The sequence below is a fragment of the Lynx canadensis genome, chromosome X (genome assembly GCF_007474595.2).
Source record: "Lynx canadensis isolate LIC74 chromosome X, mLynCan4.pri.v2, whole genome shotgun sequence".
Taxonomy (NCBI): domain Eukaryota; kingdom Metazoa; phylum Chordata; class Mammalia; order Carnivora; family Felidae; genus Lynx; species Lynx canadensis.
In genome coordinates, this window is record NC_044321.2 from 94,335,078 (window position 1) to 94,356,380 (window position 21,303).

General features: G+C 38.0%; 1 protein-coding gene across 1 annotated transcript in view; it reads left to right on the top strand.

Annotated features, from left to right (window-relative positions):
- The window catches only part of WDR44 (WD repeat domain 44), a 79,903-nt gene that overhangs the window by 22,436 nt on the left and 36,164 nt on the right, over positions 1-21,303 (top strand). The window contains exons 2-6 of the mRNA XM_030304953.2: positions 5,964-5,997; positions 12,647-12,721; positions 17,440-18,076; positions 18,569-18,699; positions 20,036-20,131. Of these exons, the coding sequence (XP_030160813.1) occupies positions 5,964-5,997; positions 12,647-12,721; positions 17,440-18,076; positions 18,569-18,699; positions 20,036-20,131 (973 nt within the window). The remainder of the gene's footprint in view (positions 1-5,963; positions 5,998-12,646; positions 12,722-17,439; positions 18,077-18,568; positions 18,700-20,035; positions 20,132-21,303) is intronic.

A 21,303-nucleotide genomic window follows, 5' to 3' on the forward strand; every position in this document is an offset into this window, starting at 1 on the left:
GTGGCGCAGTCGGTTAAGCGTCCGACTTCAGCCAGGTCACGATCTCGCGGTCCAGGAGTTCGAGCCCCGCGTCAGGTTCTGGGCTGATGGCTCAGAGCCTGGAGCCTGTTTCTGATTCTGTGTCTCCCTCTCTCTCTGCCCCTCCCCCGTTCATGCTCTGTCTCTCTCTGTCCCAAAAATAAATAAACGTTGAAAAAAAAAAAAAAAAAGATATTCTATCTGTATTGTAAGTTACTGAAGTACAAATTTGAAAATTGCTTTTATATTCAAAACCTGAGTGGAAACCACACTAAAAATAATTTTAATATTTGATCTGTAAGCCGTATAGGGTGTTTTTTTTTTTTTTAGCAGAATACCGATACTTTTTTAAAGCAGATTGTATTTTGAAGCTGTTTTAGAAATTGCTTGTTTTTCATGTTTAATAGTACAATTGGTAGACATGTTTTCAGTTTCAGAAACTGCTGCAAAAATCAAAGATTTTCTGTGTTTGTAACTAGTATTCGTATGTTGGAAGTTTTTCTTACACTATTAGGTAATCAAGGAAGTTTAGCCCTTTATATTTTTGCTCAACTTCATAAGAAGCACGTTTATTATTTGAATTAAGCTTTGCCAGATATTTAAATGTGTTGAAAATATTTCATTTAAAAATACCCTACAATAAAAACTTTTCAAATGAAAAAATGAACTTTTGAAGCTCTCATTTTGGTTTCTTAAGTTTTATTTAAGTGGGGTATACCACCAATACTTAAATATGTCTACCTGTTACTTCAGAGTTTCTTTTCTTTTCTTCCTCTTTTTTTTTTTTTTTTTTTTTTTTTTTTTAAAGTAGGCTCTATACCTTAACATGGAGCTTGAACTCCTGACCCTGAGATTGAGAGTTGCATGTTTTACCTACTGAGCCAGCCAGGTGCCCCATTTCAGAGTTTCTTCAAAATTTCTCTTGTGTGGGGTGCAATAAAAGTTATTTTATGTAGGCATTTGGACTTTTTCTGGGAAAAATTACTGACCTTAACCTGTAAACAGGAGGAATCTAATTTGCTATAATTAGTATCTACAGAAATCTTGAAGGACTATTTTTCTACTTAACTACGTGTATCAAAGTATTACTGGGCATTTCAGGATGTATGTGTGTTGGATTATGTCAGTGTTTCCTACAATTTTTCTCAATTTAAGGGATATCAGAGATATAAAATTTAGATCATTAATCATGGTATAAATTAACACCTTCACTCTCAAACTAATGAAGGGTCTTAAAATTTTCTAAAATTATGGGAAGTCTAAAAACTCATGCTTAAAGGTCATGTAGCTAGTTGGTTGGGAAAACCTAGAATAGAACTTAATTTTCTTGACCTCTAGATGCCCATTTCTCCTGTCTCCAAACTTGAACATGAATAGTTGTTTTCTTTAGGCACATAATCACCTTGAAATAGTATAATGTTCTTATCTCTACTTTGAAGTCAGAGACTGAGAAACAGAGAAGACTTGAGTGGTTGTCCAGGGATACCAAAGATTAGTGACACCTTGCTTACCTGACAGCCACTTCTTTGGTAATAGATTCTCCAGTACAGCTGAAAATAAGAAATAATCACTTAAACAGCCCCTGACCAATCAAACAATGTGCCATGAAGTCCACAGTAAAGTCGTGTAAAAATTTTTTCACGGGAGACTTTTACTGAGAATCTCTGGATTCTTCCTTTACCGTACAATTCCATTTTTAAAAACCTGGTTTCCCAGCTCAACGCAGATTAGAAGCAAAAATTAGAAAGGGAGGGAAGCTTTTAAAGACAGGCACATGGCCAACTGGAAGAAGTGACCAATTAAAGTGACCACTTAAATTGAGGAAAGTGATGCAAAAATTGAGGAAAGTGATGTAAAACACAGACATTCCAGGCATAATAGCCTGGGGTCCTGTAGTGTGAAGGCAAATAAATTCCCTGCAAATAAATGTCTCTGGAGGGCATTACTATATTAAAACATAGTGTGGTATTTGAGCATAATTACTCCAGGTCAGTAAGAAAGGGAAAATTGTATATCCTTTGTTTAAGAAGGTATTTGCAAGGGAAAGATTACTGGAAGGGCAAGGCTTAGCCTATAATGTACTTATTTACAAGCTGCTTTTGAAATGGAAATTCAAAAATAATTAAAATACTTTCAGAAGTTTGGCACTAAAAGAGAAGCTTCATCACTCTTGAACTTTTATATATGGAGCATTTCATTATTTTATTCCCTAGCAGTGCCAAATCAATTAGGTGTTAATTGTAGTTGTTAAAGGCAGATCAGGATTCAGAGCCTTTGACTTAGTCTAGTCCAACCCAAGAAGCAGCACTAATTGCCTTTACTTTGGTGTTCATAGCGCCAATTATAGTATTTTCATAATCATCATCTTTTAAGACCTTGCCCGGAAACGAGGCAATATTGCAAAGTATTTGAGAGAGTGGGCTCTTAGAGTCAGACTGCCTGGGGTCAGATTCTGGCCCTACAATTTACTAGCAGTGCAATTTAGGTGACCTAATCTGACCCAAGCCTCAAATGTTTTGTTGTGTATAATAGGGAACGTAATAACACTACCTCATAGGAAAGTTGTGAGGACAAAAGAAGTTAAAACTAAGTCAAGTCTTAGCAAGGTTTTGGGCACATGCTTAATAAAAGATGGCCATTGTTTCGTTATTATTATAATGCCCCATTAGGAATACTTCCTGTGGGAATACTAAATTATGATTTACTGTTTCTTAGGGTGAAACGCATTGTTCCTTTCTCATCTTGGTACATGATACAAATCATACACGTTGTTTTAGCCAACTTTACAAATTATAAATACGCTTTCACTTTTTACTAGATGCCAGTGTTCTATAAATGGATCAAAAAAATGTGTCACAAAAGAATCCTGGTCATATAGGCTACCCCTATTAAAGACAATTTTAGGCTTGATTAGCCTAGAAGAAGCTGTTTTACTGCCTATCAAGATCATAACAACTTTGTAACATTTAAAATATGTCTCAAACATGACTGTCTTTTGTTATTAGTTTTTTGTTTAATGCCATCACAAAATCTAAGCCGGATCCCATTTTAATCACCAGCTCAATATAATCTGGTTTTTCTCGTATTCCCTGTTGGTAGGTGGACTGGAATTTGACAGCCTGTAGGGTATCTTTTCTGTGTTTAAGAAATTGGTCTCAGTCTCCCCACTACCAACAGACTGCCAAAGTACCTTAGAGAAACTTGCTGAAGGTCCTCATTTGTGAATTTCGATGAAGCAATTCGAAGCTGCTGAAGAAACTACCACTTACTGTGTGTGCCCCATGTGCTCTCATTTAATGCTTACAGAAAGGTCTATGAAGTAGAGTGCTTTTACCCTGTTTTACAGAGGAGATTGAGGCTTGGACAAATTAAGTGATTTCATCAAGATCACACATAGAGTAAATGGTAGGAAGAATATTTAATTTAAGCAGGGGCCATATGCTTGAAAGCTCTTGCTCTTTTCACTATGTCCCCTTAGCTCTCAAAAATAATAAATTTTATAGTTTGTACATGCATAGGTAAAGCCCTGTTAGCACCAATCTAGAATATTTCCATGTGTGTCAACAATTAGTCCATAATTTAGACCCTGTGAATCAATAGCCAAAAAGTGCCCTTTATTAAATGTTACATACAAGAGATAAATGTAGTTCCCCATTCTGTGTGTGTTTTTCTTTTTTTGACAGCTAAAAAAAAAAACTGGTCAGGGGCGCCTGAGTGGCTCAGTTGATTAAGCGTCTTTTTTCTTTTTTTTTAATTTTTAAATGTTTCTTTATTTTGACAGAGAGCGAGCAGGGGAGGGACAGAGAGAGAGGGAGACACAAAATCATGACCTGAGCCAAAATCAAGAATCAAACACTTTTTTTTTTTCTTTTCTTTTTTTAAATCAGAGTAGCTTTGGTCCTAATCACCCCTGGATAAAGAGTATTTTGTTATATAGCAGTACTGTATAGGTATGCCAGGGAAGCCAAGTAATTGGGAATATATTTTTCATTTCTGCAAATTGTCCTTTGTCAACATGAAATTATATTGTCTGGGCACTATATGGTTAAATGGTCAGCACTATTTTATATAGCTACCTTTTGTTTTGTTTTGTTTTGTTTTGTTTTAGAGAGAGAGAACATGAGCCAGGGAAAGGGGCAGAGGGTGAAAGAGTCTTAAGCAGGCTCTATGCTCTCGATGTGGGGTTCGATCCCATGACCCTGGGATTATAACTTGAGCCGAAATCAAGAGTCAGATGCTTAACCGACTGTGCAGCCCAGGTGCCCCTACTACCTTTTTGTTTTTTAAACGAGCTTTAAAAACCTCCTAAACTAGAATTATGTTTTTATTCATCTTCATATCTGTAGTCCCTGGTACATAGTAGATATTCCATAAGTGTTTGTTGAATAAAGGGTAAGTAAGACCAAAATAATTAAGTGACCAAAATAATTTTTTTATCACACTAAGTTTTGATTAGAAGTTCAAGATTGCTACAGCAAATATGGATTACTCAGTTTGCCATTTGAAGAGCATGGTAGTTGAACTTGATGCTTCTCTTGGTTTATCCCCTAAATATGTGACTTTGGGGAAACTCATTTAACCTCTGGGCACCTCTGTTTCTTTATCTGTAAAAAGAGGCGATCTGATTTGATAATGTTGAAGATGCCTTTCAAAATAAAGTATCATCTGTAATCATTACATTTTACAAAAAAGTTTTAGAAATGACGTATTAATATTCATTTAAAAGTGTTTCTTACTGGGGCACCTGGGTGGCTCAGTTGGTTAAGAGTCTGACTTTGGCCTAGGTCATGATCTTGCCCTTCCCAAGTTCACCCCGCATCCGGCTCTGTGCTGACAGCTCAGAGCCTGGAGCCTGCTTCAGATTCTGTGTCTCCTTCTCTCTCTGCCCCTCCCCCACTCACACTCTGTCTCTCTCTCAAAAATAAACACTAAAAAAATTTTTTGAAAAAAAGGAATAGTTTTGCTCTAGTAGATAAATGAGCTACAAACAAAAATGGGTACCTCTCTTCAAAAGCAGAGTAACTGTCTAATGCGTATCAAACTTTCCATCTACACTACAAATCAAAGAACTGCAATTAAGATGATAATGAGATACTTTCCTTGTCAAATTTGTAAAGATTTTCAAAATAACACTCATTTTTGGCGGGGGTATTAAGAAACAGGCACTCAGAGCAGTGAGAGTATAAACTGGTACAACTGTTCTGAAGGGCGCTTTGAAAGTTTCTCAAAATGCTGAAAAATATGTATACTTTTGACCTGCAATTCCACTTTTAGAAAATTTATTTTAAGGAAATTTATCATGGGGGCACCTGGGTGGCTCAGTCGGTTAAGCATCCAGCTCTTGATTTCGACTCCAGTCATGATCTCACAGTTCTGTGGGATCATCAGGCTCCGTGCTGACGGCATAGAGCCTGCTTGGGATTCTCTCTCTCTCAAAATAAATACACTTAAAAAAAATTATCATGGAAGAGCACACAATTTTATTTATGAAGGATGCTTATTTTAAAGTTTATTTATTTATTTTGAAAGAGAAGGAGGGAGGGAGAGAATCCTAAAAGTGCGCTCTGTGCAGAGCTGGATATAGGGCTCGAACTCACGAACCACGAGATCATTACCTGAGCCAAAACCAAGAGACGCTTAACCGACTGAGCCACCCAGGTGCCCCAATTTTATTTACAAGGATGTTTGTTATAGTATTATACATCATATGTATATGGGAAGACAAAAGGTACATACTCAAATCCCTAGATCGTAGGATTAGAGGTCACTTTAATTTTCTTCTCTCTTTTTTATGTTTTCTACATTTTCTATGTGCACAGAAGACTTTTTTCAATCACAAAGTATATAAGTGTTTTAAAATGTGGGCTTGTCTTTAATAAGTGTATAGATGTATTTCCCTTCTTGCCTCCACTATTCAATACCTCCTTCCTTTTATTTCTATACAGGTCTCCAGGAAAGGTTGGGATTTCAACATTAAAGGTAAGCTGTGTTTTCTGAGAATTCTATTTCTACAAATTGTGTATACTTTTCACTCATTTTTCTATTTTATGTAAATTTTCTTGCTTTTCTGTTGCTTATTATTTTTGTTAAATAGTATTGTCACTGTATCTTACTAGGTGTGGTTGGGTGCTCTAGAAATAACAAATATTGTGCTATGAGGAAAAGGATTGTACGTTTTTTAGATTTCCACTAATTTCCATTTGTTTTATAATGTTTAGAATAAAAGAACACTATAAAATACGTGTGTGTTAATTGAAAAAGTAATACTTGCATGACAAAAATGTGGAATAACCAAAATACTTTTATACTTCTTATGGGCACATGCATTGGTATCATCATTATATATAAAAAGCAATCCCAGCTTTATATCCAAGCAAAGAAGTTTGGTGTTGAGACATTATGAGATACTGTGCCAATGAGAGCCATTTTAAGGCCAAGAACATCACCCAACAGAACTATTTATGTCAAAGAGTACATACTGTTTGTGTATGTGTATGTATGTATGTATATATAATCTCAAATGTGCCGAATTTTTTTTTTTCTACCAGTATTCTTACCTTCTATTTATACACGTTGGATACCGATCTTTTTGATAATTGTGGCATGTTCATGTGGCATCCTCTACAGCAGTAGATATGAATGAATTCATTACGTACAATGCCATGGATGAATTCAGCACCATAGCGTTGAGTGGGGGAAAAGAACAAGTCACAGTAAGATACATACAGTAATACTCCATTTATATTAAGTTCAAAACCATGTAAAATTAAAGAATATATTCTTTAAAGATACAAACATAGTAAAACTATAAAGAACAGCAAGGGAATAATAAACACAAAGTTTGAAGGTATCAGTCATCTCTCAGGGAGAAAGAATGTAATGAAGATGGAGAAGGGTATTTAAGAGATTGGAAGCTAATGGTAATGTTCTTTTTCTTAAACTGAATGCTTAAGGAGAATTAGTTCTTCTATTTTATAAAAATTTACTTGTATTTGATAAAAACAATTTTTAAAAATAATGCGTGGACATGGTGAAAATTTGTCTAGTACAAAAAGTAGATGGTTGAAAATGTAGCTTCCCTCCCATTCCTCATCCGCCACTTCCCAATCCCCATATCCAGAGACAATTGCTGTTTATGCTTGTAGGTTTTAAGAGCCACTTAGCTCTAAGATGTTTTTAGGTTGTAACAAACAGGTTTGGGAAATTTACTTTATCTCAGTAATTATAGATTGTGCTTAACTTGAATAAAGTTAGAAAATATACATATTTAGTAAATAAACATGCAGTTGGATAGTGTTCGTTTTTACTTTTCACTTTGAAATAATTATAGATACAAGAAGCTGCAAACATAGTACAGAGAACTCCTGTGTATCTTTCACCCATTTCACCCAGTGGTTATATCTTAATTATAGTACAATATCTCAATTATAGTACAATATCAAAACCAGAAATTTGACATTGGTACGATATGAGTGTATAGTTCTGCTTCAGTTTATTATATATGTATATTTGTGTAACTGCCACCACAGAATGGAGGTCTATTTCATCACCGCAAAGCTCTCCCTTGAGCTATGTACCCTTTTATAAAAGTCACACCCGCCATCTACCTCAAATCATCCCTAACCTCAGGCAGCCCGTAAGCTCTTTTCCATTTCTGTAATGTTGTCATTTGAGAATGTCCTATAACTTCATATAGTGTGTGACTTTTTGAGATTGGCTCAAAGGATTGAGATCCAAGTCGTTGCGTGTTATCAACGGTTTATTCCTTTGTATTGTTAAATGGTAGTCTGTGGTGTGAATGTACTCTATTGAATGCATATCATGTATAGCAGCATACCTATTGATATTTTAAGCAATCCAAAGAAAATTTTGATGATTTGTAGAATCAAAATAGATGATTTTTGATGATTTGTAGAATAGAATAAACTTGAAGTGCCACAACGAGTTTGGAAGGGGAAGGGAAGATAGAACAATCATGAGAGCACAGGTACCTGGTGTATCAGGGAAAAGTTTCAGGGAAGAGGTAGAACTTGTGCCTGGCTTTGAAAATTGGGAGAAATCTGCATAGGCAGAGAAAAACTGGGAAAGCATTGTATGTTAGGCAGTAGCATGAGCTCATCACGATGCAAAGGTATAGAATTTGCTGGGAGCATTGAAAGACTGGCGTGACCCATGTAAACGTTTCAGTGGTAAAATGATGGAGAAGTAAAGTGGGACCAGATTTCGATCAACCTTGAATGTCAGGTTAAGAACTCTGGGCTTTAAGGGGCGCCTGGGTGGCGCAGCCGGTTAAAGCGTCCGACTTCAGCCAGGTCACGATCTTGCGGTCCGTGAGTTCGAGCCCCGCATCAGGCTCTGGGCTGATGGCTCAGAGCCTGGAGCCTGTTTCCGATTCTGTGTCTCCCTCTCTCTCTGCCCCTCCCCCGTTCATGCTCTGTCTCTCTCTGTCCCAAAAATAAATAAACGTTGAAAAAAAAAAAAAGAGAAAGAATCTAGCTTTAAAAAAAAAAAAAAAAAGAACTCTGGGCTTTAAAATTTTGAAGCAAGACATTTTAAAAGTCAGGTTTTATACGTCTTACACTTGTGCTCTTCAGAGTTTTGTTTTGTTTTGTTTTGTTTTTTTATGGAGCAATTAATGGAAAGATAAGTGGTGGAAGGGTGGGAGACAGTTTGGAGGGAAGAGACTAAGTGCAGAGAGCTGTTAAGAGGCAGTTAGAATGTCAAGACTTGAGACTTGGACAAAGGGATCACATTGATAGGAATCGGTGGATGGACATGACCACTATTTAAGAGTTGTTTCTTGTTTTTTTGTTTGTTTTTGTTTTTTAACTTTTCTCAGCAAAAAAGAGTAGAGATCACATCTCTAAAACGTTTTTTTAAAATTTCATTTTTGGGGCACCTGGCTGGCTCAGTCGGAAGAGCATGGGACTCTTGATCTCAGGGTCTTGAGTTTGAGCCCCACGTTGAGGGTAGAAATTACTAAAATAAAAAAAAAAAGGCAATAAGTAAATTTTTAAAAATAAATAAAATTTCACTTTAGTCACTGTTAATACCTTCCCATTCCTCACTACTAAAAACTAGAAGTGACCTGAATTTTTTAATAACTAGCATTTTTATTTTATTTTATTTTTTAATGAGTTTTTGTAAGTTTGATTAAACATTCTCTACACCCAACACGGGGCTTGAACTCAGAGCCCTGAGATCAAGAGCTGCATGCTCCACCAACTAAGCCAGCCAGATGCCTCAATAACTAACATTTTTAGCTTACTCTTCTTTAGTAAATAATAATGAAGATTTCCTTCAGCGTAGATTACTTTTGTACAAATGATTTGTGAAAATGATTAGTCTTTTGTTGGATGTGCTTATTAAAATTAAAAGCTCTAGTCATAGAACTGAATACTGTGAGGAGGGTCCACGCAGCTCTCTAATATCCAACAGACGTGGAGGGAAACCGTGGTGTGAATGGCTAGAAATTGAATGATCTACCATACCTTTTAAGGACGTGTGTTTCTGAGGTTGTGATCGGCAGGGGTTCAAGAAACCACCTAATGGTGGGAAGCTGGGATTTAGTAGGCCCTGTGCTTTAGTAATGGGGCAGGCCCATCTCCAGAAGGAGGTGATAAGTGAGGAGTGTGTGCAGTCTAAGCTGGTGTTGGTTGTCTGCAGGCACATTTTTGGCTTCCATTGTTTCATCTCCCAAGCCTGATCAAGATGCTAGGGGAAGGACCTGGACCTTACACACCACTGAGAGTCATAGATGACTATATAAACCCCAAATTAGGTTTTACTGAGAAATCTTCTGATTAACTTCTCTGGAGATTAGATCCTCTGGTAGGTGCCATATCACTCCATTAAACTTGTGACTTAATCACAGTTTACCTTATAGAGGTTGATACCTTTCAAAGGTTCAAAGTCCAGGAGAGTTTTGTTAAAGCCAAGTAAGATAGAAGTGCAATCGCTGCTTAGCTTGGCAGTTTTTTTTTTTGTGTTTGTTTTTGAGAGTGGGGTGGAGCAGAGAGAGAGAGGGGGACAGAGGATCCAAAGCAGGCTCTGTAGTGCCAGGAGAGAGCCCAATGCAGGACTCGAACTCATGACCTGAGATCATGACCTGAGCCAAAGTCGGACACGTAACCAACTGAGCCACCCAGGTGCCCCACTGCTTGGCAGTTTTGATCAGTGTGAGAATGTTAATCTGTGACCCTTGTAAATACTTAATTAAAACAAATTAAATCGAGGTACAGGAATTATGAGTGTGTATTTTTGCTTTGGTTAACTTAGGAAACATACCCATGGGATTATGTTGTGCAGTGCTTCCGATTTTCCTATTAATAAACAATTATTGGAGGATAATTGGATAAATATACTTAATTCATACGACAGCTGAAGGTGTTTCTCTAATATTCATTAACTGTTCTTAATGACCATCAGCTTTCAAGTATTCTCTCTCCCTGGTCTTGTCAAGATTATCTTACTAATTGGTTTTGATTAGAGTTGTTCTTTTTTAGTTTAAAACCAGGATTTGATTAAAGGATATGTAAACTTAAGATATGTGTATTTACTGAAGAAAAGCCAGAGGCATGTGTTATTCAGCATTCATTTAGCAAATGGTTACTTTTGCCCAGCACTCTTTTAGGTACTGGCTGTGCAGTGGTAGACAGAAAAAGTCTCTGTTCTCATAGAGCTTACGTTTTAGTGGGGCAGGGAAGAGACAAAAAAAATAAATAAACAAACAAGTAAACAAGGTTGTTGCAGATGGTGATAACTGCAATGAAGAAACAGAAAATATGATAATGTGATAGAAAGTTAAGCAGGTAAGGCTATTTTAAGGTGGTTAGGGAAAGCGTTTTTTGTTTGTTTGTTTGTTTGTTTGTTTGTTTGTTTTAATGTAGGCTTCAGACCCAGCGCAGAGAGTCCTCTGTAAGGCTTGAACTCATGACCCTGAGATCAAGACCTGAGATGAGATCAAGAGTCAGACAGATGCTTAACCAACTGAGCCACCCAGGCACCCTTTTCTAAAAACACTTGAGCTATCGCTCTAAGGATGGTAAAGAACCATCCAGTTGGCCAAAATGTAATTGTGGGGTTGTGGTGGACAAGGGAGGTGAGAAATATAGATGTCAAAGATGTAGGCCCTCATGGGTTGTGATAGTTTGGGTTTTACCTGACACTTAAAATTCCATGAAACAGCCTTTAAGCTTGAAGATATCAGAAGTTCTACATAAATTTCTCTAGCACATTAAATCTTCAGCATTATATTGATCTGGAGTAATTTTATCACGGCACCGATCATGATCATATCCTAATACTTGTATAAGTGCTACCTTGATACTTACATACATCCTTATGTGCCTTAGGTTGCTTATCTGTCAAAAATGGTTATAGTGACCTTTTTTAACTCTATGTTGTGTATAAAAATTATGAAAAGTTTTTTTTCTTAGTGTTGTTAGTAGCACTCAAATTGCTATACTTTTGTAAATGTAGTGACAATTTAGGATGGAGATAAATACTATGCTACATTTGCAAATGTACGATTGTCTTGTTTTACCAGAATTTTTTTCCAGCAGAAAAACTGTATCCATTTCTACCGTCTCTGACCTCCCAAATATATATATATATGTACGTATGTGTATATGAATGTATACGTAGATATATATGTATTTTTGGTGGGTTTAATTTTTTTCATCTCTTACTGTTTGGGGGGACTTGATTTAACTTCTTGTCTTGATTGCTTTCATCTAAAACATGTAGAGCTTTTAAGAAAACTATTCTCTGAATGTGGTTTTCTGCATTATGTACTTTTATATTTATGCATATTTATGGAGCAATACTCTGGGAAAAAGAACAATTCTGACTCAACCCTTTGTTTAAATCCTGAAACCTTTTAAGCTTCAGAGGTACTTGGTAGTTCTTATCTTCCGGTATGGTTTTTAATGTTAAAAAGAGGGGCACTTTTAAAGGAAAATATCTGATTGCTGTACAAAAATAGAAAATTGCTGATTGGTAACCTTACACAAATCAGATTGTCCCAGTTGACATAAAATCTCTGGGCCGTCTTCAGTATACAAACATCTAAGCTCTATGGGCCTTTGCTTTATCAATGCTGTATTTTCTAATTTGTACCCATCTTAAAAAGAATTTTAATGTTTTTAAATTTATTTTTGAGGGAGAGAGAGAGAGAGAGAGGGAGACAGACGATCCGAAGTGGGCTCCACGCTAAAGAACAGAGAGCCCGAGGGGCGCCTGGGTGGCGCAGTCGGTTAAGCGTCCGACTTCAGCCAGGTCACGATCTCGCGGTCCGGGAGTTCGAGCCCCGCGTCGGGCTCTGGGCTGACGGCTCGGAGCCTGGAGCCTGTTTCCGATTCTGTGTCTCCCTCTCTCTCTGCCCCTCCCCCGTTCATGCTCTGTCTCTCTCTGTCCCAAAAATAAATAAACGTTGAAAAAAAAAAATTTAAAAAAAAAAAAAAAAAAGAACAGAGAGCCCGATGTGGGGCTTGAACCCACACACTGTGAGATTATGACCTGAGCTGAAGTTGGCCGCTTAACCGACTGAGCCACTCAGGCGCCCCTTAAACAGAATTTTAAAGAAAGGAAGTCATCATTTGGTCTCTGCTTTTTCTTTTTAATGTAGGAAACTGAGAACACTGCATACAAAATTGGAAATGAGTCTCCTGTACAAGAATTGAAACAAGATGTGTCTAAAAAGGTTAGTAAGATATAATGTCAGTATTAGTTTAACAGATATTCTATTTATATGATATATTTAAAGTGGAAAAGTTTTCTATATTCTTTTAGTATAGTGCTGTGTACTTGCTGGATGTTCAGTAAATGTTCTTTGAATCTTGAGTTTCTGATTGAAGACACATCAGGCTTTTTAGAGGTCATTTTATAATCGAACTAATCAATAATTTTTCCTTGAGACTATTTAGAAAAATGTAATGTGTTTTTATTTTTTATGCTTGTATTTGTATTAGAATAAGCTGTTCTTAGAGGCCATTATCAGAACAACTATTCTTTTTTTTTTTTTTAAGTTTATTTATTTTGAGAGAGAGAGAGATCGGGGGAGGGGCAGAGGGTGAGGTAGAGAGAGAACCCGCGCTGTCAGCACAGAGCCCAACGCAGGGCTCCATCTCACAAAGCATGAGATCGTGACCTGAGCCGAGATCAAGAGTTGGACGCTTAACTGACTGAGCCCCCCAGGCGCCCCAGAACAGCTCTTCTTGAGGTTACTACCAAGAGGTAAAGGTATTGAAACGCTCAGTGCAACAAATCCTGATGTCTTTATGAGTTAGAGGTTATAAGAAATCATTACTCTGATAGTGCCTTCAATACCTTTTATAGAATTGATGCTTTAAAGCTTCAGAGTTTGGGGGCGCCTGGGTGGCTCAGTCGGTTGAGCATCTTACTTCAGCTCAGGTCATTATCTCACAGTCTGTGAGTTCAAGCCCCACATCAGGCTTTATGCTGACAGCCCAGGCTGGAGCCTGCTTCTAATTCTGTGTCTCCCTCTCTCTGTACCCTTCCCTGCTTGTGCTCTGTCTCTCTCCCATAAATAAATAAACAGTAAAAAAAAAAAAAAAAAGAAAAGAAAAGAAAAGCTTCAGAGTTTGGTTTACTAGAAGGGACAGAACACAAGATAAAAATTTTGACCACGGGTAGTTCACAGTATCAGGATAAAACCCAAGGAGAAAGGATGCTGTGTGTTTGTTCAGTTATGTTACTTTGAGTATTTTCTGTGCCCCTGGCCCCGTTCTAGCCAGTGGGTTTCTGGAGACCAGCAAAATGACACATTCTCTATCCCAGAGTTTCTCAACAGTGACACTTTGGGCTGAATAATTTTTTTTTTTTTTTTTTTGTAGTAGGCTTCACGCCCAGCGTGGAGCCCAACACAGGGCTTGAACTCACAACCTTAAGATCAAGACCTGAGCTGAGATCAAGATGCTTAACTGCCTAAGCCACCCAGGCGCCCCTAGGCTGAATAATTCTTTGTTGCAGAGGGAAGGGGAGACTATTCTATGCGTTGTAGGATATTTAGCAGCATTCCTGGCTTCTACCCACTAGATATCAATAGATTCCTCCCTACCCCCACTCCATCACAACAATTAAAAATGTCTTACAAACATCACCAAATGTCTGGGGAAGAGTGTGGGGGCAAAATCACCCCCCAGTGAAGATCCATTGTTCTACCCTTATGGAATTTATAAATTTAATGGACTCCATATTTCAATAGTGATCATACTTCCCCCCTTAAAAGGAATTTTTTTGGGAGAAACGTATTGTGTATCAGCATAAGTAAGATATGAGCAATACCCTTTTTTTTCTGTTTAAATCAGAAATTGTCCACAGTTCTACATTGTAACAAACAGCCATCTTAATTTTTCAGCATTCCTTTCTGGTTCTCACCCATTTGCATGCCTTTTTTTTTTTTTTTACCTAATTGTAGTGTAGATAGAATTTTATATTTTACCTTTTCCTCTTGCCATTATTACTTTTCATCATATTTCATCACACAGTCTTAATACTCAGTTTTTATTTCATGTGTCAGTTTCTATCAAGCAAATATATTACAATGTATCTAGCCCATTTTTATTGTTGAAAACTTGGAACGTTTCTGTGTTTTCCACTAGTTTTCTTTTCCTTTTTAAGAATTTTTTCTTAGGATGCAAATGGGTAACTAATAGTGGCCAAAAAATGATTTTTAAGTAGTTTAGAAACTTAGAAACTGAAAAACATAGTAAACACTGGAGAGGTTGAGTGAGGCTCAAGACTAGGTCTCACTTTTTAAGCTCTAGTTTTTTCGATCAATTTAGGTATCACATATGAATGATAAAGGCTGTGGGATACACACTGCTCCAGGCACGACACAATCCCTGTCCCCAGTAGTTTACATTTTAGTAGAGGAAATTAGATAAACACAAAACTGAATGTAAAAAGTGTTCAAGTAGACTTACAAACTATTATAAGAACAGAAAGGGAGACTTTACTTCCTGCTTGAGGATAGGAATGAGGAAGACTTCATGGAGGAAGTAACATCTAAGCTGGTTCTCGATGAATGAATAAGATTTGGGCAGGCAAAGATGGGAGTTGAAAGTCATAACCAAAGGCATGGAGAAACGTGCAGCATGTTTGCAGATGAGAATAGAGACCAAAGTCCCGGCCAAATTATGGGAATGCCTCTTATGTCATACTAACACATCTGGTTTCTATTGTACAGTCTCTGGAAAAGCAGTGAGTTTTTTGAAGCAGGGAGGTGATAGGAAGCCAACAGTTGCCTTAGCACGATCATCTCCATTGTTGGTCTTAATCCTCACTGTTCTCTGGGTCTTTCCCCTATTTGCTACCTCCTGAAGCAGAGCTTGGGACTGTTAGTAGGTGCTATGGGGGCATATCAGGAGGAAGACAACACGGGCTTTATTTTTCAAGAGCTACTTGTCTGCCATGGAGAAAGTATTTATGTAGAGCTAACCCATATACCACCTTGTGTTTATATTATAGTTCACACTGTAGTGAACGGTAAGAAGGGTAGAGTTCAGTCAAGGGAGAAATTGTTCTCATATAAGGGATTAGAGAAGACCTGTGATTTTTAACCTTGTTTTAACCCCTCTTCTGGTGTCAGTCTTTCCATTTTGCATAGTGATTATTTCAGACCTTTACAGTCATCTCACATTCACTGTGCCCACTTATATCCTTCTCACTTTCAGCAGATAAGCTGCTTCATGTACACATTAGAGACTAAGAAGCCTGGGGGCGCCTGGGTGGCTCAGTAGGTTAAGTGTCCGACTTCGGCTCAGGTCATGATCTCACAGCTCATGAGTTCGAGCCCCGCGTCGGGCTCTGTGCTGACAGCTCGGAGCCTGGAGCCTGCTTCACATTCTGTGTCTCTCCCTCTCTCTCTGCCCCTCCCGTGCTTGCTCTTTTTCTCTCTCTCTCTCTCTCTCAAAAATAAACATTAGAAAAAAAAAACCCACTAGATTTTTGAGAAAAACCTGGATTTCAGTTTTGACTTTGTAGTTTACTAGCTGTGGGGCGTTGGACAAAATTCTTAATGGCTTTACCCCAGATTCTTGTTTCCGTAGAAGGGAGATAATCCAGCTACGTCAAAGCCTATGTGATGATTAAATGGGAAATACGTGTACTGGTCTAATACACAAGAGACCCTCTTTCCCTTCTTCTCCAGAACTTTGTTATCTTACTTTCCATTGGCTCCTTCCACTCAGCTTATAAAAGTGCTGGGTCACTTTCTTGCAGCTTCTTCCGCTTACAGCCAAGCTTTGGGAAAACCTACATCGTGCTGGCTATCTCTGTGTTGTTCACCTCTTATTCTTTCTTCAACCCGCTGGCTTCTGTTATCACTAGGGTACTCAGCGCTCAGTAACCCCCTAATTGACAAAGTAGGTGGACTCTAGTTAATATCCCTCTGGTAAAAGTGTGGTAGGATGAGGATAAAAATGTGAAGGTTGAGACCAATTAATGTGTGGACCGTGCTGGGAAATCAGGGAGGAATATTGTTGAGCAGCAGTCATATCCAGTTGAAGTCAGCGTGAATTTGTGGTACGCCACACTAGGATGGTTCTGTGACACGTTCTGTTAACTTTCTGGAGCCAAGGAATTGAGAAAGCGGATGTCATCCATGGTTGGGCCTGGTGGAAAGATAAGTAAGTGGACTGGGAGTTTTTAAGTGGTAATAATGACAGCGCTGGATAGAGAACATCTTTGTTTCCAAATGTTAGAAGATATAGAAACCCTGTCTGTATTTTTCAGCTACAGGCAAGAAATAAAAGGGAAAAAAGCAAAGTGAGCTGAGTGTTTGAACCCTTTTTGTAGTCCTACTGTTTCTCTGAATATTGGAGTATTAGGTGTAGTTTGTTTAAGAATGTTAATCTCTCTGCACCTGCTGGCTTTTTCTGTCATAGGCTTAAGTTCAGAACTAAACAGTTTGAACTCTTGCACTAGGTGGTTTTGATTCTCATGGTTTTGTTAACTAGGCTCAAAGCAACAGGTTGTTACTAAAACTAACTTGGCATAAATATGTACGTGCACTAGGACGTTAAGAGTGTGAATGTAAATGTAGGTTTGAACTTTACAGGGTTGGTTGAACTGTTGTGATTATACCTACTAACGGATTCCCTTCTGTAATGGTTTAAGAGTACAGATTCCAGAACCAAACTCCCTGGAGTTTTACCAGCTTCATCACTTACTAGCTCTGTGACCCCAGACAAGTCACTTGATCCCTCTATGCTCTGTTCCTTCATTTGTATAATGACATTAAGAGTGCTATCTCATATGGTTATTGTGAAGATTAAAATGTGTAAAGTGTTAAGAACATGCCCTGGCACATACTAAGTACTATGTAAATGATTAGCTGTTATTATGTTCTTATAAATAGCTTCATTTTTTAAAAGCTGCTTTTGAACCTTTCACCAGATTATTGAAAGTATTATTGAGGAGAGTCAGAAAGTACTACAGCTTGAAGATGACTCTTCGGATTCCAAAGGAAAAGGACACTCTGATCAGGCTACTGCCAGTCCTGTTGGAGCTGGATCAGATCTTAGCAACATACCTGGACTGTTAGCCATAGATCAAGTCCTGCAGGAAGATTCCAAAAAGGCAGAGAGTCAAAATGCAATAGAAGAAACTGAATTAGAATCGAATAGATGTTTTCCTTCTGATGACACCTGTGAGAAGTCAATAGATGAAATCACGAAGTTAACTGAAATAAGTTCAGCTGAGCAGCATACCGTGCCTGAAAGCGAAGCAGAAGTATTGAACAAGGAAGCCGTGGAAGTCAAAGGAAGTGATGTTCTAGAACCTGTGTCCTCAAACTCTTTATCTACTAAAGATTTTGCTGCCATGGAAGAAGTGGCTCCTGCCAAACCCCCAAGACAACTTACTCCGGAACCTGATATAGTGGCTAGTACAAAGAAGCCTGTTCCGGCACGCCCTCCCCCTCCAACTAATTTCCCACCTCCTAGACCCCCACCTCCATCTCGACCTGCTCCGCCACCAAGAAAAAAGAAAAGCGAATTGGAGTTTGAGGCCCTTAAAACACCTGATCTAGATGGCAAGTATTAACTGAGAAATAACTTTTGGTGGGGAGATTTTGGAGTTGAAACTATTTAACTTTCCAATTTTATTTCAGTTTATACTATATACAACCATGTTGATGACCATGACCAAGTTCTAAAAGTTATTTTAGTAATTAAAAGTGACAGTGTTTTACATTGGTAGTAAGTTACATTACTATACTCGAACAGAACATTTCAGCAGACTTCAAACTTTGAAATCCGTTTCCATTGGGGACTTAAGATTTGCATTCAAGACTTAGATCTCTTCATGTGTAAGTTGTATAGCTTTGAAGAATTTAAATAACTTGTTTGAACCCTGGTGTCCCCATATATAAGATGAGAATTATAAAACCACTTTCCTCGTGGGATTGTCGTAAGAATCAGACAAAGGTTAAAGCACTTTTCAAGCTATATATAAGGTCCTGTATAAATAGTAGTTGTTGCCATTGTCATCATCATCATTATTATTATCATCATCATCATTGCAGTTCCCAAAGAGAATATTACATCTGATACTCTCCTAAGTACGAACATGGCTTCAGAGAATACAGTCAAGGATTCTCAGCCTTCTCTTGATTTGGCGAGTGCTACCAGTGGAGATAAAATAGTTACTGCTCAGGTTGGTGAATTCATGTTGTATTTGATATAAGCGTTAACAATTTTCTGCAGCTGGCTGGCTTGTTGCTTTTTGAGCCTTCTTTCTTCAGGCAAAATTATTTCCTTGTCCCTAAACCTGGCTTTCTTCTGTCCCTTTGCCAGCTCTGCTACTGCATAGCTCGGTGATCCGAGCAAAGCTATATTAATATCTGAGTTTCAGATGGCCCGTGGATAGGATGAGGGGAAAACCTTCCCTGAAGGTGTCTTAAAGGATGAAATGAGCTAATGTGTGCCAAGCACCTGGCATTCAGTAGACAATTAAAATAACGAAAGAATGCTGCATTTTGTGATATTATTGTAATACTAATAAACATCAACTACAGTCTTCATTTACCTGACCTATAGTGGTCAAAGTTATTTATAATTGTGGTCAAGTTACAATTTCCTTTATATAATCATGAACAAAAACTTCATGTACTAGGCTATATATCCATATATGAGGCAATAGAAAGGACCTGATGGCATGTATATTTACCATGGCCAGTTTCTGGGACTCAAGGCTTACTTATGTGGTAGCTGTGGTTGGGGCAGGTTAGCAGACTCGGAGATACAGCACTTCGGTCTTGTCATAGCCTTAGAGCAAAGACTGGCAATCGCCTGTTTTTATAGGATCCCCAAACTGAGAATGGTCTTTACATTTTTTTTTAAGTTTATTTACTTTGAGAGAGACAGAGTGAGCAGAGGAGGGGCAGAGAGAGAGAGAGAGAGGGAGAGAGAGAATTCTAAGTAGGCTCTATACTGACAGCGTGGAGCCCGACGAGGGGCTCGAACCCACAAACCATGATATCATGACGAGCCGAAACCAAGAGTCAGACGTTCAACTGACTCCAGTCTTTACATTTTTAAAGAGCTGTTTAAAAAAAAAAAAAAAAAAAGAATACATGACAGAAACTACATATGAAACAAAAAGCCTAAAATATTTACTATCTGGCTCTTTACAGAAAAAGTTTGCCAGCCCCTGCCTTTGAGATATGCGCACGTATAGCCCTGATTAATGGCATTGTTAGTGCTGGCATTCTCCTAGTAGAGAACTGCTTTTGGGTCAGGTTCAAATAGAACATCTATTTGCTTTCAAGACTACTAAGACATTATTTCATGGGCAGCAATGGTTTTGATACCTAATGTTTTTCAGCATGCTGGGAATAATAAAGGACTGAAATGGAGTGTTTCATTTAAATTTTCAGTAGCCTCCATTATCTGAATTATGGAATTCTTTAGAACTGTGTGTGGTAATGAATAATTGAGTATTTATAGAAATTGACTCCATCTACTTTCTATTTATGAAATTATAATTTTAGGAAAATGGAAAAGCACCTGATGGGCAGACCATAGCAGGTGAAGTGATGGGCCCTCAGAGACCTAGATCCAACTCTGGGAGAGAGCTTACTGATGAGGTATAATTAGATTTTTTTGTTGTTGTTCTTAAAACCATAAAATACAAAAATCATAATGAGAAGTTGAAGAAGTTATTGAGATGAATGGTGGTGATGGTTGCACAGCATTGTGAATGTGCTTAATGCTACTGAACTATACAACGAACTATATGACTATACAACGATGGTTAAAATGGTAAATTTTATATTGTGTGTATTTTACCAGGATTAAAATTTTTTTAAGTTTATTGCCGTTAAGCAAAAACATATGTAGAAGAAAAAATGAAAATTGATGATTTTCTTAGGTTAATGTTTATTTCTTTTTGAGACAGAGAGACAGAGCATGAGGGGAGGAGGGGTAGAGGGAGAGGGAGAGACCCAGAATCCAAAGCAGGCTCCAGGCTCTGAGCTGTCGGCACAGAGCCTGACGTGGGGCTCAAACTCACAAACTGTGAGATCATGACTTGAGCTGAAGTCGGACGCTTAACCGACCGAGCCACCCAGGCGCCCCATGATGATATTCTTAGTTTAAAAGATTATTTATTTATGTGTTTATTTTTAAGTGAACTCTACACCCAACATAGGGCTCAAAGTCACAACCCCAAGATCAAGAGTCGCATCCTCTACTGACTGGTGCCCCATTTTTGTTTCTTTAATATGCTAGGGTTTGCAACTGTAACTTAAACTTGCCTTTTTATATAATTATGATAGAATAAATGTGTTGAAAACAAGGCTCAAGTTTTATAGCAAGTGGGCTTAAAAAGAACTTGATGTTAATTATAGTTATATGTTTTTATACTTGTTAGGTAATATACAGTACAGACTCAGTGCTTCTTACCATTAAAATTTAGTATACATCTTTTGGCCAATTTATTCCGAATGAAGTTTGGAAGCAAAATCTGAGTGTCCACGTGTCTTTTCTTTTCAAGTTTATTTATGTTGAGAAAGAGAGAGAGTGCGGGGGAGGGGGCAGACAGCGAGGAAGAGAATCCCAAGCAGGCTCCTTGCTGTCAGTGCAGCGCCTGATGCGGGGCTCGAGCTCACAAACCGCGAGATCATGACCTGAGCTGAAATCAGGAGTCAGATGCTTAACCAACTGAGCTACCCAGGCGCCCCTCTTTTCTTCTTTTTGAAGATTTTTTTTTTTTAATTTTTAAGTTTAAGTAGTCTCTACAACCAGCGTGGGGCTCAGA